Source organism: Abrus precatorius, unplaced genomic scaffold, assembly GCF_003935025.1.
Source record: "Abrus precatorius isolate BTA unplaced genomic scaffold, Abrus_2018 Scaffold8, whole genome shotgun sequence".
NCBI classification, from domain to species: domain Eukaryota; kingdom Viridiplantae; phylum Streptophyta; class Magnoliopsida; order Fabales; family Fabaceae; genus Abrus; species Abrus precatorius.
In genome coordinates this window covers 24,360,576-24,372,924 of record NW_020874428.1, presented here as the reverse complement: position 1 = coordinate 24,372,924, position 12,349 = coordinate 24,360,576, and the positions used below count along the sequence as shown (strand labels likewise).

The window sequence follows — 12,349 nt, the reverse complement described above, 5'->3', positions numbered from 1 at the left end:
ACTTGAATTCATTACCAATTAAACGTGAATAAAGAATATGCTATATATTATGTAGTAAAAGAGAACCACAAGGCCCACAAGCTTGGAAAACCTAGTGATCGAACATGACATATAATAACTGGCAACAGCATAGCATTTGACTCATTTCCATCAAAGATTTATATTCATTATAAAATATAATATTTACAATGGCAAAATACAAATAAATGAGGACTAATAATTCATCAAAAGTATGAACTGGTGTAATCAGCATCTTCTATCTTAAATCACAAGTCTGCAAAATGAACCCAGAACTGTATTCTCCATACCACTATGGTTCCTGTGACAACAAAATGACTTGTATTTTAGAGACTCCAAGCAAATTCATTAAACACGGCATTGAACAAAATTTGGGAGAAATGGAATTTTGTCTCAAGGTTTATTGAGAATACTTAGATGTCCATGATTCCAGCATCCAAATAATTGCTCAATGCATGAGGAAACGGTTTGAAGATAATAAGCACACAAGAGATATTCATAATTTTTAAAAAATGAAAAGATAAATAGACCAAATGGCATTGAAGTTCATATTTAAAGAAGTTGATTTTGAAAAAGAAGCATTCAGATATGAAGAGAATGACAGAAAGATATATATACCAACACTGTGGGACCATTCATATTCAGCTGGAAGATGATTCTGTGTCATCTGAGGAGTCTAAATAGAACCAACCGTACTGCAAACCATTAAAAAATGCCATAATTGAAAATTAACCAGACTGCATAAATTGGAATAACCATTGAAACTGAAAGTAGCCAAACCTTATCAAACTTCCCAACCATTGCTGAATCAGCTTCGTCGTCCACCTAAACCATTCACCTTGTCACAAATACAGTAGGAATCTCAAATATGAAAGAATGAACAGCATCAATTTCATTTGATTAACAAGCAATGAGGTGAGGTTTGCAACATATGAGAGTTGGTGCGAACAAAAACAAGTTCACAAACCCTGGCATCTTCACCTCTTCCTACATCTTTGCTTATATTTAAATGAACTAATTGACTACCATCATTCTAACAATATAATATGTAAAGTATGCAAACAAAAACGGATAGCAATTTAAGAAGTTGAACAACAATCAAACACCTATTAGAATGAATTTGCAAAAGGGACAAGTTAGTTCAATGTGTACCCAATAAAGTGTTAGAAATCCAGAAGAATAACCACACAAGTTACCTCGAGCCATAAACAACAATTTTGAAACTTCATTGAATAGTCTTCTTAGGACCAAAAAATCAGTGAGCCACAACAAATTTTGAAGGAAACAAATTTCAATATTGACATGTACCCAGTCAATGAGAAATCATTGTTACCATTGTCCACTTACCTTTATAATCTCATTAGCCTCCTTATTCAGAGCTTCTTGGTGGTTATAGTCCAATACTCTAGCATGACAAACATATGGCTGCTTATCCTGAAGAGAAAATGAAATTTATGCTGCAGAGGAATACAAATTTAAAATTGAAGTGAAAAAAAGATGGTGTAGGTTTTTACCTCATGGGACATTTTTTGCCACCTTTCAACCCCTGCTCTATCAGCTTCAAGAAAATTTTTAATTTTGCAACTCTTCATAAAGCTTTCCCTGAGAAAGAAAGCTAATCAATACAACATGACTTTTACCATAAAACCAAGCACATTGAAAACCTCCATTCAATAGCAAATACAAACCAAAACGAAACTAAATCTCAAAAAGGCCACAACATAGCTACACATAGCAGAACATCAAGTGGAAACAAATCCAAACCAAACAGGAATCCTATTTTTATAATCAACATCATAAATGAATGAAGAACCATAGATTGCATTAAAAAAAAAAAAGATAGAAACTTTATCAGAACTTCATCAACCAAACAACATGAGGGGTCAAAAAAATTAAACATACAAAAGGAAAAAAACAAAACTGATTACATGAAGAGACGAAAAGGTGACGCGGGTTGGTTCTTAAATCTTTGATCATTGCTCTTGGGGACACTTCGCATCCCTTGCATTCCCTTGAACCTCTTGGACTTAGAACCCATCTTTGTATCACAGTGGTGCATATCAGCCAAGGCAACAGCAACAGAAACCCCACATATTTCACTGCAAACAAACACGAATATATATAAACACAAGCACGCACGAAGCACTACGGTCCGAGAATGCGAAAAGCATGAGGTAGAACTTCGAAAATAGAAAAGAGGCATAGAAGGAAAGCACCCAAAGAAGAAACAGAAAATGGGGGGAAGAGAAAAAGCATTAATGGTTATTGAAACGGTTAAGGAGCACGTGAAGGAAAAGGAATATGTACCATTTCTGAAAGGCGCTTCCATCAGGGGCGCGAAGAATTGCGAAGACCCTCTTTCTGGGTCTGGGAACGAAGGCCATTACAACATGCAGTGTTGAAGGGTTCTATCTTCTATGTTCTCGGTTCTGTGAGATTACAACTCGTGTGTTGTTGGATCATCATTTTCCTCAGTAACACTTGTGTGTGTAATCGAACGATAGTCCTAAACAATGCTTCCGTTATATTTGATTGAGATATTTACATAAACTAAATATGAATCATATATCTCTTATTTTACGTGTGCTTTTTTATTTAAAAAATATGAAAGTTGATTTGTAACTTAAAAATAAAAAATTCTTCACAAAATGCTTGGTGGGTTGTGTTGCCAGCTTTTACTTATGAATCACTTTTTTCTTCTTCTCAAAAGTTCTCTTTTGTTTAGAAAGGAAAATAGCCGGTGGATTAAAAAACAAAAAGAAAAGAGATAAAATCTTATACATAATAAATGATATGATGATAAAAAATGAAAAATGTTAAATAAGTCTTGGTAATATTTGAATGTTTAATGATTAAAAAATAAATGTTAATTAATGTGTAAAGAATAGTACATAAAAAAAACTTATTCATGTATTTTGGTTTTTTCAAAAATATTATTAATTTTAAAATTTTAAATAAATAAAATATTTTTATTAAAATAAATATTTATTTATATAAAAAATTACCATTTTTAAACCTTTTAAATCTGGGAAAACTTGTGTTATTTCTTAAAAAAATAGTGCACAAAAACTTTTCCCGCTGGAACGCAAATTGAAGGCGGGACACCTTTTGTGTTTGCTAATTTAGTGGCAGAACTTGTTGGGGCATTTACATTTCGTTTAAAAAATTTGAGTAAGTGCGGGATTTTGATTCATTTTTTAAAGGAAAATTTTACTTTTCGATTAACTTTTTCTTAATTAGATTAATTATAAACTGTTTGAATATAAAATCACCAAATATCAATTTTCAAAATAAATTTTAGACTCTTTTTGGTGAATCCTTCAGGTCATCATTTCTTTTTATATAGTTATACGTTTCTTTATTATGTGACATGTACGTTCTTATTTTTAAATCAAATACAATCAATCTGTTTTTTTAATAACTTAATTTTAATACTTAGTTAATATAAAAATTTATATCATCAATTAATTTAAAATATATAATAAATATAAAATTTAAATTAATTATTATAAATTTAATATTTTTATTGATACAATAATCTATAATTAGTTGTCCAATTAAATATTTTTTTAGCTTATTTCAGTAAAAAATTAATATTTTAATCAATATTCACTGCAATAAATGTTGAAGAAAGAGAAAACCAACAACATCTTTTGTCTTATAAGCACTTGTAAAAATAATAATAAAAAAATATGTAGTTTGACATGTCCATGTTTACAACTTTTTTTTACAATAACAAAATTATAGATTGTTATCTTTCAAAATTATTTAAGTCTTCAGTACATTTAAAATACTATATATTATTGTGATAAAAAGTTTCATAATAAAATTTTATGCTTATAATGTTCTTTTTATTTTTTATTGAAAATTTTAATGTGAAAATTTCTATATAATTAAGTCCATATTAATTATATATACTCATCCAAAGTCTTATAATTTTTAATTTACTTATTTTTCTCTTAATTTTCTAAATTTTACCATAATCACCGACAAAACATTTCTCAAATTTCTCTTATGTATATAACACTATCAATTACTTCTCTTGAAACGTAGCCATTGAAGGAAGAGAATAAAGAGAAAATAAGAGTTTAAATGATTGATGTGACATGAAAAGAAAAGAGAGATAAAAAATAGAAAGAGGAATAGAATGTATGGGTATATAAATATCATTTTTGTTCTTTAAAAATCATATACTCATCAACAACGGTCGCATGTTCTTTGTTAATAAATATATATTCATCATACTTTTCTTTTTGGTCTAAATTGTCCCGTGTCAGCCTTGGGCCTTATGGCCAAGTTTCTTTTGTTTGGGCTGCTTTTCGGCCTTGTTCCTCTGCGGGCTTCGACACAGGAAAACAAAGATGCAGTCAATTTGAACCCAAAAAAAACATATGCACAGTATATAATTTTTTTAATTCTTACAAGCTAATAACACGTTCTCTAACGTACTTTTTGTAAGAGATATTTTGTTATTGATTAAAATTTATTAAAAACTATAAAATTTATATAAATCTAGCATTCTTTTTACTGTCATTTTAATTCTTGAAATATTCATATCAATTTACTTTGTGACCGTAGAGGCTTCTTTTTTTATTTTTTAAGTATAATAGCTTTCTATATTTTCAATTGCATCAGAAAGATACAGCAAATTCAATTACAAAGAATCCATATGAAAATTGAAATTGTAAAGAAGAACATCGAAAAGCAAGTACAAAGCCCAAGTTCCAAACTAACACACTCATCAGACGGTCCATATTACTGTCCCGGAAAGGGGGTTATCAATCCTAACAATCAAGTAGAACCTGTAAAATTAAATTTCATGCAAAAATTTTAACTAATAATGTTAAAATAAACGTGAATTCAAAGTCATTCAAACATGAATTTAAAAATGCACAAAATCTACTAGCCTCGATAAAGCTAAGCTAGTTGTGTTAAGTAAGACAATTATGCAAGAAAAACATAGTTTACAAAATCAAACAGTCACAAACTCTATATGTCTGACAAAAAAACAGATACAAATAAGAATCAATAAAGAACAGACAGAAAAAGGCAAGACATTGATGCACGCATAGGCATTAGGATTAAATTCAGTCCCTTTTTTTACTTCTCTTTCTCAAGGGGAGTGATATTTGGATGAATCCAAACTTCTTCCTCTGTGATATGAACTGCTTTTGATTGTTCTCATCTTTCTCCGGTATTGTTGGTAGAGTTAGATCCTCTCTCAATGCTTGAAGCATTTGACTCAATGCTACCTTCCTTTCAGTATGCTCTTCCATCTCCTTTGTTGTAGAATACTCTTCAGGAACTTGCTTTTTACTAAGTACATCTCTCATTGAAATTGAAGACCTTAAAATTGGCTTTTGATCATTTTTAAGGGTTGTTGACCTGGTTACATCCCTTATATGAGAATCTGGACAATTTCCAGCTTCATTGAACTTGTTGCACCTTATAGAGTTATACACTTCCTGTCCATTCAGTTCATCCTCAGGAATCCATCTTCGTAGAGCCTCTTCAGCAGCACTTTGTTTTCTGTTTGCAGCTTCAATATTGTTTAAAGCCTCATTCAAGACTTGTTTGCTATGTAGAACTTCTTTGGTTGCTTCTTCCAATTTCTTCAAAATTGTCAATTTAGAAGAACTTATTTCCCCAATAACCTTTTTGAAGGTAGGCTCCTGAGGTATTTGATCAATTGAATTTAGAGGAGAGTGTTCCTCTAAAGCAAAAGTCACTTTATGATGAGAAGGCAACGCGAATTCTGATGATATCTCAGCACTAGATAGAGCCTTGATTTCAGCAAGAGCAACAGCTTCTGCAGCCATTGCGGCTTCTTCCATCTTTTTAGCTGCAAACCACCTCATCTCAGCAGTATTTATGCTAAATCCATTCTCTCCATACTCACACAAAGGCTTTGAAACTTCAGAGCTTCTTGTTTCAACCATTCCATTGTACTGTCCAGCATCAAATTTGAAATTCCTTGCAACATTTAGGGGATTATGAAAAGTGCAATTTGTTCCTATAGGAGCTGGTGGTGGCTTTAACCTTTCTTCTTTTTGGGCTACTTCTTGAGCAGAAACAGCTGCAAACTTTGATGCTAGCTCGCCGCGTGTCCTCTCAAGAAAAACCCTCTCCCTCTTGATCTTCTTATTCAAGGATTCAACAGAAGACTGTATCATCCTAAGCTCATTGATAGTTTTACTAAGGTTCATCTTAGCTTGTTTTAACTCCATTAAAAAATCATCAGGTGATGATGTAGTAGCAAAGGGGCTTGGACTTTGCAATATTTGTTCTTCATTTTTTACAATGCTTACACAATTTTTAACAGGAGTTCCAACCTGTTCATGCGAATTTATACATGGAGTTGCAAAACATTTCAATGCTTCTGTTTGTAGCTGCTGCTTTAATTCCTCCAAAATTGTTTTCGTAGCTCCGAGTTCTTCAAGCACATCTAGTGTTTCAAGTTCTTTCACTATCAAATCTTTTTCCAACTTAGCTGCTTCTTCCTCCACTTTCTTTATGTCTAACTCTTCAATGCTGTTCTGTAATGACAATCTTCAACATCAGAGTAAATTACCACAGGAGTATAATTGTATAAATAAGGAACCATACTATGTTAGAACATGGAGAGTATGAGTAGATGAAAATCACAAGAATTTCCAAGGACAAATGCAAATAGACACCTTCATAGTAAATAGGCCAACTTTGAGAGTTTCACTCGCGACAAGACTCAAAGCCTCAAAATAATAATAAATAAATAAAGCAATTTTACTGTCATACATTGTTCTAAGCAACCAAACACATTCATTTAACAATATATACATATAAAACATCTTTGCAGCTCACATGCATCTGTCATCCTACGATAGATTTTAAAAGAATGCGGCTCAATGTCCGTCCGAGTACTCTTCTCAGAATTTCAGGATTGCTGTGACACTGTTTACTTGGAAACTTGATTTTCAAACTTTCACTTACCAAATACTAATTTTTGAGTAAACAGTGAATAATAATTACACTTGAAAACAAATAATTATCCTGCTTTCAACCTGCACTTAAAGAAAATATTCATAACCCTAAATTGAAAAATATTTACAGTGAGGAGAGTGGAAAGTACAAACAAATGAAGGATTAAAATATATATATATATATATTAGAAACACAGATGGCTGAAAATTTACATAAGCTTCTCCAAGCTTGTAAAGGGGTATCCATGGTCCACTTCCTCCAAAACGGGTCACAGCCTCCTTGACCGACCCGAACGGTGGCGTGGTATCGATTTCAGCTCTCGAACCCACCTTCCTTATCCCCGGAACCGGGTTCTGATCCGACCCGATTCCTGTGTCGGGTTTGGCTTCTGTCATGCTCAAACTATTTGCGTCGGTTTCCAAGGACTCGAACATTGGCACAGAGTTGAAAGAAGAGGCGGGTTTCAGAGAAACATCCACAACTAAAGTTACTTAAAGGTTTGTGCTTTGACTTTATTGACGTACCCATTTGTGGGATTTATGGGAATACCGAGGATGAAGGAGAAGGGGTGCGTGATGATGGCCGAGTCACGAACTGGGTCGAAAAAGGGTGGCGGGTCAGGGAATCGGGTCCACACTAAGAGCGAAACGGGAAAGCAGAAAAGAGAAAAAGTGGAACGGCAGCGGAAAGCACTTCTGGCGTTGGATGCTGTGGGGATGGTGACGTGGACTTATAGTTACGGTGCGCGCTTTAATTTGGTTGGTTGGTAGAGGGAAAAGTCAAATGTTGTGGTAACAAATCATGAAAATAACCAATGAAGGGGAGCCACGTCACCCTGCGTCCGTTAGAAGAGCTTGTCCTGTCTGTAACCTTCGCATGATTTAGAGCGTGATTAGCGGTAAGAGAAAAAAAGCGTTTCTTTTTCTTTATTAATTTTCGTGCATGGAAACGACGGCGTATTGCCCGCCACTGTACGGCTCAACTCAATCTTTCCAACTTCTGCCATAGCCAACACGATACAATGAGGTAGTGGCTGATCAGGGTGAGCGAGGCGATTTAATAAATTAATTAATAATTATTATTATTAAATGAAAATAAGTGTTAAAATTGCATAAAATTTTAGTATATATAATAAAATAAATTGCATATTCTATAATTATTTCTTTATGTAATTTTACTTTTTAAAATTGTTGAATGATAAGTCTGGCGTCTTTGTATTTGTTCATTCTCAAATAAAGGAGTTCAAAATCATAAAAGGAAAAAAAATTAATTTAAATACACATGGTATACTTATTTTTATATTATTATTTAATCACAAATTATTATATTTTGAAATTCGGTAATTTAAAATAATTAATATAAAAATTATATTTATAGCATATTTTAATGAATTAAAAGTATAAAAAATAATCCTAAAAATACATTAAAATCAAATTAAAAAGGTAAAAATATTAAATGGGAGAGTAGATTTGGATATGGGACGAGCTTTCTCTCTCTTCAATCAATCCCTGCCTTCAAAGAAAGGAAATATATGTAACTTGTTTAATGAAAAATTAACCCTAAAAAATTAGAATAATATGGTTCGAGAATTCTCTAAGGTAATAAATTTGACATGTAATGAATAAGTATTTTATTTTAATATATATAATATAATTTTAATAAAATATAAAAAGCTTATATAAGGTAATAAAAAATTCTTATAAATGTAAATATAGATATTCATATGAAATCTAAAAATTCATAGAAAGTAATAAAAAAAATCAAGTAACAATTTTAACTTAGTATTAACTAAATTATAATAATATATAAATTAATTTTATATTTAATTATAATATATGTTAAATAAATTAAAATTTAAAATAAATAAAATTTTAAACTTCATAATATTATATATAAATCTTGTGAATTTTTTAAACATAACTTATTTAGATAATTTAATAACTTAATTATAAAGAAACGTCTCAGTACAATATAAGCTATTAAAAATACTAATAAGTTAAAAGTAATGTTCTAAAAAACTCAAATTAAATTTATTAAAATGTTTATAACAGATAATATGTTAAATTTAAATTTAAATTATTAACTAACTTAAACTTTCTTATTCAAAACTTAGTATAACTTAACCTGCTTTCATCCAAGTTGATGAATAGTTTTCCAATTTTCCAAATCAGATATCGAAAGAATATTAGAGAAGTTTTATACATGGTGAATGTTTAAAACTGAGATTTTAATAATTTTATAGGAAAAAACAAAGAAAAAAAAAGCTAAGAGAATTACATCATATTTATAAAATTAAAAAATAGTTTTATTGTAAAAAAAATCCTCTTCATTTTAAATTGATTGAGTTTTAATATTTACAAATAATATCTTAATCAGTAAAATATTCTTACTAAATTATTTTTATTACTTATTTTCCTTGTTTGCTAAAAATTTGACTCATACAATACTTAAAAATCATTATATTCATTATCTAGTAGAGACATTATTAAAATAAAAAAATATTATTTTATTAAAGTCATGAAACGTTACTTAATATTTTTTTACTAAAATGTTTCTTAATTTAAAATAGAGGGAGTGATAGAATAATCCATCTGAAAAAAAGAATATATTAATGAGCCTAAACGCTACTCCTTACGTACAAGTTTTGGATTCAACAATTTAAGAAAGAAGTGATTTCCATGGTGAATACTGTGTACAGTAACTGGACTCTTACGGAGACATAGAATAAGGTCACCGAAAATGGAAACAATTTCTAGCAAAGCAGGAAGTACTATCCCTTTAGATGCCTCTGAACGCCAATGTTAGATTATTTACACTTCAATGGAAATGGTGCAGATGTTTTTGTGAAAGAAGAAGAAAGTGAACTATACAATCTGTCATTGTAACTTTTTCAGGAACCACACCCATTTGAAAACGAAAAAAGAAAAAGCAAATCATGATGATGATTTTTTTATGTTTTTGGAGAAAACTAACATCAAGAATCTTAAAAAGGAAAATGGGAAGGAAAAACAAAATGAAAGAAAAAGATGGACAGAATGTCAAAGCGATTACAGCCATATCATGATAAAGGAGTAAGAAGTTAACACAAATGATAATAAAAGAAAATTATTATACAGTAAATATTTTTATATTATTACTTAATTATAATATAAATATAATTTTCTATTAATTGTGATAAAAATTAATAATTACTACTGATATGATAATTTATTATTAAATAATAATATCAAATTTTATAGTGTCAGTGTGTTTAAATAAATTTTTTAATTTATATAAACAAATTCATTACAATGAGTAACTTATGTTAGAAAAAGATATTAATTAATTATCAACTAACCAAATTCACCCATTTAACATATGTGCATAATTTCTTTACTAAAATATTATTAATAGTACAACTTGAAAGTTGAAAAGGAGGGGGGGCTTAGGCTTTCTTAGGCACACAACATCTTTATCGTACATTCAAAGCACACTTGCAAGAATTAAAATTGTTGAAAAATCGAATCAATCTAATTATATATAAATTGTAAAAATTTTAAATTGAATCACATATAAAAAATTTACATGTAAAATAAAAAATGGGGAAGGGACATGGGCATATATAGCCCCAAGGTAGCTCAAGAGCAAGATGGGAAGAAAGGAAATATTTTAATTAATTATCCTACAATAATTACTTCCTTCTTACAATCACCCCCCTAATTTGGAATTTCGATCCTGCCAAATTTTAAATAGTTAACATCAATAAAAGAGAAAAAAATATATTAAAATATTTTTTATACCTGTTAATGTGAGAGAAAATTCAAATTCATCAATTTGTCTTGTCTTAATAATATATCGCATAACATACTTTTGGCAAGTACTAATACTAAATTATTCTATTAATCTTCTTACTAATTTATAGAAAATTTTAAAATTTTAATATATTTTATACGTTAAAAACATAAAATATTTAATATTTTCTCATTTAATCAACCGATATATTATTAAAAATATATTTCATTTATAAATATCTAGAATTATTCAATTTTCCCCTTTTTTTTCCTTTATCTTAATTATAATCTCTTCCTTTGTGTTAGAGTCAAGTGAAAATAACACAATCTTTTTGTGTTTAAATTAGACTTGACAATTAAAATTAAACTCGTGTACTTGTTTAATCTCAGCCCGACTTTGATGGAAATAAAAAAAATAAATGAATTTAAGGTTGAATTTTTCCTTATTTATAAAGGTGAGAACAGAGAATAAAGTTGTCATTCATAAATTTGAGTAGGGTATTATGATTCCTGTTGGCATATTTTTTTTTAAAAAAAAAACTTATCTTTAAATCTATACTAAGATGGATAATAATAACTCAAATGTGCATGCATGTATCTTGTGATTATCTACTACCTAAATCTTCAAATCTTAATTTGTTACCTGCACTTCAATTTAACAAAATTCAAATTCAAAATAATAAAGTAATAAATTACAAAACATAATATATGTTTAGTGTTTGTAATGAAGAAGTTACTTTTAGTTAAATTTAAATATAACATAACTTATGAATCTACTAATTTATAAACTCGTGAATATGAATTATAAATGTTATAAATATGATTTTAATTTCTTATTTTAAATTTAATATATATAGTAATATGTGAGTATGTAATGGTATAGACATCAAAGTACTTAAATTTGTACCTATTTTTATAAATTCTTACAGGCAAGTACTTATACCTAAATGTAGAACACTCCTCTTCATCTTAAATATTTTTTGCAAGTATCCATTAAGTTCAGCTAGTTAACCTTGTAAGTAAGCAAACATTCCTTAATTATAAAATCATGAAGATAATTTATATATATTAAAAGTAGAGTTAAATTTAATTTTCATACTCTCTTTTTTCATAATTACTAAAACTACAAATGATAATAAGTTAAAAAAACATATTTTTGTTAAAAACATGGTTTGGTTTTTAAGTTATTATTTTTAAGATTTTTAATATTATTCAAAGCAAAACATTCTTAAGACATAACTTATTGAAAGAACATAAATAGGTGATTTGAATTAAGAAAAAAAATGAGGTTGAAGCTGATTTTCCATGAGTTTTCTGATCTTGATGGAGACGAAATTTGATATGATTTTTTTTTCCTTTTTCATCTCTTCACATCCCATCCGCGTTCTCCGTTGTGGTGTCTAATTCAGACCATTCTTCATCGTAAATGCACAAACCAAAGTAACTTTTTTCCTATCAAAATTATTTTATTTTTCGCTCATGTGGGCACGCAACACCTCTCACAGAACACAACAATGGGAGTTTGTAACAAGTGAATTCTGTTCTTTATATTATAATATATTTAAAAAAAACACGTGATTAAGAGCTCTTAAGTATTCCAT

At 29.4% G+C, this 12,349-nt stretch overlaps 2 protein-coding genes across 2 annotated transcripts; both read right to left on the bottom strand.

The window, feature by feature from the left end:
- Window positions 1–659: 659 nt before the first annotated feature.
- LOC113874504 (high mobility group B protein 7) lies at window positions 660–2,402 on the bottom strand. Its single transcript, XM_027512726.1, has 6 exons — window positions 2,326–2,402; window positions 1,947–2,117; window positions 1,533–1,620; window positions 1,366–1,452; window positions 799–843; window positions 660–713 (listed from the first exon to the last, which is right to left on the bottom strand). The coding sequence occupies exons 1-6, from the start codon at window positions 2,400–2,402 to the stop codon at window positions 660–662; spliced, it is 522 nt and encodes a 173-aa protein (XP_027368527.1).
- A 2,450-nt stretch (window positions 2,403–4,852) lies between these two features.
- LOC113848338 (WEB family protein At2g40480-like) lies at window positions 4,853–7,681 on the bottom strand. Its single transcript, XM_027477801.1, has 2 exons — window positions 7,191–7,681; window positions 4,853–6,554 (listed from the first exon to the last, which is right to left on the bottom strand). Exons 1-2 carry the CDS (start codon window positions 7,410–7,412, stop codon window positions 5,106–5,108), a joined length of 1,671 nt encoding a protein of 556 aa, XP_027333602.1. The 5' UTR covers window positions 7,413–7,681; the 3' UTR covers window positions 4,853–5,105.
- Window positions 7,682–12,349: the final 4,668 nt, after the last annotated feature.